Below are 4992 nucleotides of genomic sequence, written 5' to 3' on the forward strand. Positions count from 1 at the left end.
TCTGAGGTGTCTCAATTTTTTTTCTTCTTGATTTCACCTTTTCTGTACACTTTTTCGCCGACAGTTTGATTCGGCTTGTGTCGCAATCTTGGGCACCTTTAACAGTAAAGATACCTGGCGTTATATCCAAGTCTTGAAATATTTTGACGAAGGATATATCACCATCATTAAATTTCATGACAGCCAAGTAAGTAGCCAGAGCCACTGTCTCTTGCTCCACATAGATGGTCTTTGGACATCTGTCCCAAATTAGGCCATTTAGGCACTCGTTGACATTCTGCGTCAACCCATGAGTGCACTTTCGCAACAGCTCTGGTTTACTCAGGTCAGCATAAATGAGCTCAATCAATTTGACAATGCACTCTGGAATACCATTCTTGTGCTTGTAGGAAGCTGGATCTTTTTTAAAACCACACCAACTTTTTTCTCCATTGGGACAGAGATCATGTTGTGGTTTCTCATCCGACGAGGCGACATGATAAAGAGATGCCTTTATAGATTTGGCCATTGCCGACACATCATCTAAATTCTCTCTTACAGCAAGACCATAATAGTATTGTAAGACATCTATCTTACCATCTGTCAGTCTTCCCTTACCAGATATTCCTTTCCCATCACTAAGCTTCACGCCTTTGTTGATATTCTTTAACTTGCGCAACCTACTTCCAACCCGCTTTTGAACGTGCCCAATACACTCTAATTTCTTTGGGACACACTCCTCTCCATAGGGCTTGCTATCTACAACACTGTTGAATGTAGCAGAATCACCATCCCCTAGCATGTCCTTGTATTTGAGTCCCCGTGTTATGTATGACCGTTCGAAAATCCTAACAGCACCAACTGTTTCCATACTATTCGCACTTCCTGTATGGTTGATCTTACAGTGGTGGTTCGCTTTCCACTCTTCATACCCTGGCTCATTCTCCCTCTTCTGCCCATAACTTCCACATCTAGGCATTTCTTAGTGTCCAATGATATGGCAGTTACAACGCCGTTATGTGACGCATGACCCCTCTTTTGCCAACTGCCATCTAAGGATATCCCACAATGTCCTTCGTCATTTCCACTCCTCTCCTTAACTTCCATGGCATTATTGTTCATACTGGCATTGGCTAACTTTTTGACAATTGGCAATAGCTTTTTATTCTGGATCTTGGTAAAGGCAGAGCGCATTGGTGGTGAAGGCATATTCATGACTTTGGTGAATGTTGTCATGGCACTGTGTCCTCTACCAATTTCCCTAAAAGCCAGTACTGCCCTAACATTTACTTCATGGGAATGACCTTGTTTCTTTGAGGTGTTGAAGCAGTACTTCCACTCACACTCCAAGTTTTGACAATCCAAAACAATATAATTGGAAAAGCCATTCTTCTTCTTCATGTCAACATGAGAGTTCATGTTACTGCCACATTCAGGGCACTTCAAAATACATTCAAACACGGCAAATAGGATGGACAAGTCGATAAAAATGATACCTTCCTTCGCACTTTCAATCTTCTTGGGATAGCCTCCAAAATTTGCGGTTTGGTCACCTATTTTTACTCCAGAAGGTCCTGGCATTTCACGACTTGGGCCGCCATCTTTAAATCTACGAATTGAAGTTTATGAGTTCACGGCAACCAGGTATATAATCCATCGTAATTATCGCTACTCTGGTTTTAGTAAATGAAAGTAATCACCACACAAAGATTAACTTTCACGACCCAACGTTTCGACACTCCGGTCTAGTGTCTTCATCAGGGGTGATCTGATGTTGAAACTCGGTTCCTTATATACTCTCAAAATGACGTCATCTATTAATCAGATGTAAATACTCTTTTGGCAAATAGCTTCCGTCATCCCTATTAAGGGCACAAAGACTCGCATTAATATGCCAGGCTTCCAAACAACGCCTTTGTCCATAACGATCATTAGTGGTAATGACTTTTGAATCGTTCCACCCAATGTTATGGTTAGTTTGACACACGTGTTCCGCCAAGGCTGATTTTGAACTGTTTAAGTTCGATACGGCCTTTTGATGTTCTTTTAAACGTGTGCCGAACTGGCGTTTTGTTTGACCTAGATATTCTTTCTCGCAATCACCACATGGTATAGAGTATACAGCATGAGTTTTCTGTTTAGTTGCTACGCGATCCTTGGGTTTCGCGAAAATATGTCCCAATGTCTGAAAGGGTTTTAAGGCAACTTTTATACCACAATTATTCAGGATCCTCCTGATTGGTTCTGCAATTCCCTGAATGTATGGAACTATAGCAAAACCTGTTTTTGAGGAATCACCCTCTGAGGGATTGCATCTAGTCGAGACAGGGGATTTTAGACAATCATTTAAAAAGTTTTGAGGATAATTGTTCTCTCTTATGATTATGTCCTCAGTGTACTGAGAGAGAACAATTATCCTCAAAACTTTTTAAATGATTGTCTAAAATCCCCTGTCTCGACTAGATGCAATCCCTCAGAGGGTGATTCCTCAAAAACAGGTTTTGCTATAGTTCCATACATTCAGGGAATTGCAGAACCAATCAGGAGGATCCTGAATAATTGTGGTATAAAAGTTGCCTTAAAACCCTTTCAGACATTGGGACATATTTTCGCGAAACCCAAGGATCGCGTAGCGACTAAACAGAAAACTCATGCTGTATACTCTATACCATGTGGTGATTGCGAGAAAGAATATCTAGGTCAAACAAAACGCCAGTTCGGCACACGTTTAAAAGAACATCAAAAGGCCGTATCGAACTTAAACAGTTCAAAATCAGCCTTGGCGGAACACGTGTGTCAAACTAACCATAACATTGGGTGGAACGATTCAAAAGTCATTACCACTAATGATCGTTATGGACAAAGGCGTTGTTTGGAAGCCTGGCATATTAATGCGAGTCTTTGTGCCCTTAATAGGGATGACGGAAGCTATTTGCCAAAAGAGTATTTACATCTGATTAATAGATGACGTCATTTTGAGAGTATATAAGGAACCGAGTTTCAACATCAGATCACCCCTGATGAAGACACTAGACCGGAGTGTCGAAACGTTGGGTCGTGAAAGTTAATCTTTGTGTGGTGATTACTTTCATTTACTAAAACCAGAGTAGCGATAATTACGATGGATCTTTAAATCTCTTCGCTGCTTTTGATGGTGGGATTCTCGCTCTTTTTCTCTTTCTATTACGAGTATTTCCCATTTATATGAGAATAATAACAAAGTAACTGCAATATTCAACCAGAAAAAGCTACTTTTCGATTTTAAAAATGTAAAATAACAATGATTTTTGAAGACAACTGACTCTGTTTTGTTTTGACTGCTCTAGAAATTTCTACACTAAATTCGTGGCCATGCGACCTCCCCCAAACGAACCAATCACAATGCAGCATAAGGAAAGGACTTTAAATGACATACACCAAAAGTAGAACTGAAAAAGAACCAGTTTTGTGGTAATTTTCATGGAAATTTGGCCTTAAAAACCCGTTGCTAAGGCGTTGCTAAGGGAAAAATTTAGAAAACATCATCAATTTTAGCCTTTTAGGCTAGATATAACAAGTTTTTTCATAAAATGAGCAATGTTATCAGAAACTACACTAGTTAAAGTACCTTATACACCTAACTAAATTTTTTCGATTTTTTTTGAAAAATCAGTTGCGGAAAGTGATTAACTACCATCAAACCTGTATTTAAAAATTACCTGAAGCAACCTTTTTCAGTAACGTTTTCTAATCCGCAACTCCATCTCAGGTTTTTCTTCTTCCTCTAATAGTCCAACGCAATGTAAATGAAACCACTTGCGGCAATCTGCTAAGCTGCATTGTAGCCAACATAATTTTTCCGAGGTTGGACATTGGCAAGATAAGGCGGCACATAGTTCTTTTTCCTCTGGGTTGGACTTCAAAGCCCTGAAATTGGTTGACATTGGCGTTTTTACAAGTCCGCTTGTGACTTGTTCATAACCTGGTAATGTTAGTACTAGCTGCCAAAGTGGACGGATGACGTACGCTTCTACAATCATATTTGCATGTTTGTTGCAATCTAAAAATATTGTTATAAGTATTAGTTTTAAAGGCCATTACGGCTAAACCTGAATTCATTCACAGGAGATAATGAGCTGTTTTCATAAAGTTTATCTTTAGGTACCGTAACTAAAATGCAGTTCTTCACGCTTTTAAAATAACATGCTAGTGTAAACATTGGCCGTTCAATTTTGGCTGGATTATGCCATGCAGCAATGAAGTAAATAATCTGATTTCGATCATTTGGGTACCCGCGAAATAATTTATGTTCGATTAACTGGTGGCACAGTGTGTGTACTATCCTGGTTAGTCAGAATGAATGAAGAAACATTTAATATACCTGTACGGCAAAACTTTCTTACCTTCACGACAATGTTTCTTTTTATCGTTCGACCCCGTTAATTTGGTATATGCTCATAGCATGTGCACTGGTGTTTATTTGAATTCTTCAACTGTAGCAATCTATACTCCAACTCTATGCACGTGTCCTATACACTCAATCTTGTCCAAAATGCACTTCTTGGTATGGGGCATATACTCTCAACAACAATGAAAATTCAAACAACAGTAGGTGCCTCCAAGCTGCTTGCACTTCCAGTGTGGTTGATTTTGCACTGGTGGTGAGCTTTCCATTCTGGGTATTTGGGTCCATTCATTTTTCTTACACTTGTCTGACGTCGACAACAATTGCAACGTAGTTGGATTCAACTCTTATCTGACGTAGCAAGTCCTTCTACACATGACATGCACTTGCAAAGTACAGTAATTGCAAGCATGTTTTAGGTGATAAACCCATGTTTCATATGTATAGTTTTTGCACGTTTTAATATTGTTTTATTCTCGGACAAATTCTTGGGTAGCTATGTGTATAACAGAGCTTTGATGGGACGTGAAAATGTGTTATAAATTAAAATACAAATTAATCCGAACCTTTTGCTATATACAGACATAATACACGCAGAGAAATTTGTTAGCTACATTCATTTTCGAAAA

The 4992-nt window shown here is 39.1% G+C and overlaps 1 protein-coding gene across 1 annotated transcript; it reads right to left on the reverse strand.

Annotated features, from left to right (window-relative positions):
- Window positions 1–565: 565 nt before the first annotated feature.
- Window positions 566–3214, reverse strand: LOC114536486. Its single transcript, XM_028557836.1, has 2 exons — window positions 3115–3214; window positions 566–1588 (listed from the first exon to the last, which is right to left on the reverse strand). Exons 1-2 carry the CDS (start codon window positions 3177–3179, stop codon window positions 805–807), a joined length of 849 nt encoding a protein of 282 aa, XP_028413637.1. The 5' UTR covers window positions 3180–3214; the 3' UTR covers window positions 566–804.
- Window positions 3215–4992: the final 1778 nt, after the last annotated feature.

This window comes from Dendronephthya gigantea, unplaced genomic scaffold, assembly GCF_004324835.1.
Source record: "Dendronephthya gigantea isolate DGI-Jeju-01 unplaced genomic scaffold, DenGig_1.0 000137F, whole genome shotgun sequence".
Classification (NCBI taxonomy): Eukaryota; Metazoa; Cnidaria; class Anthozoa; order Malacalcyonacea; family Nephtheidae; genus Dendronephthya; species Dendronephthya gigantea.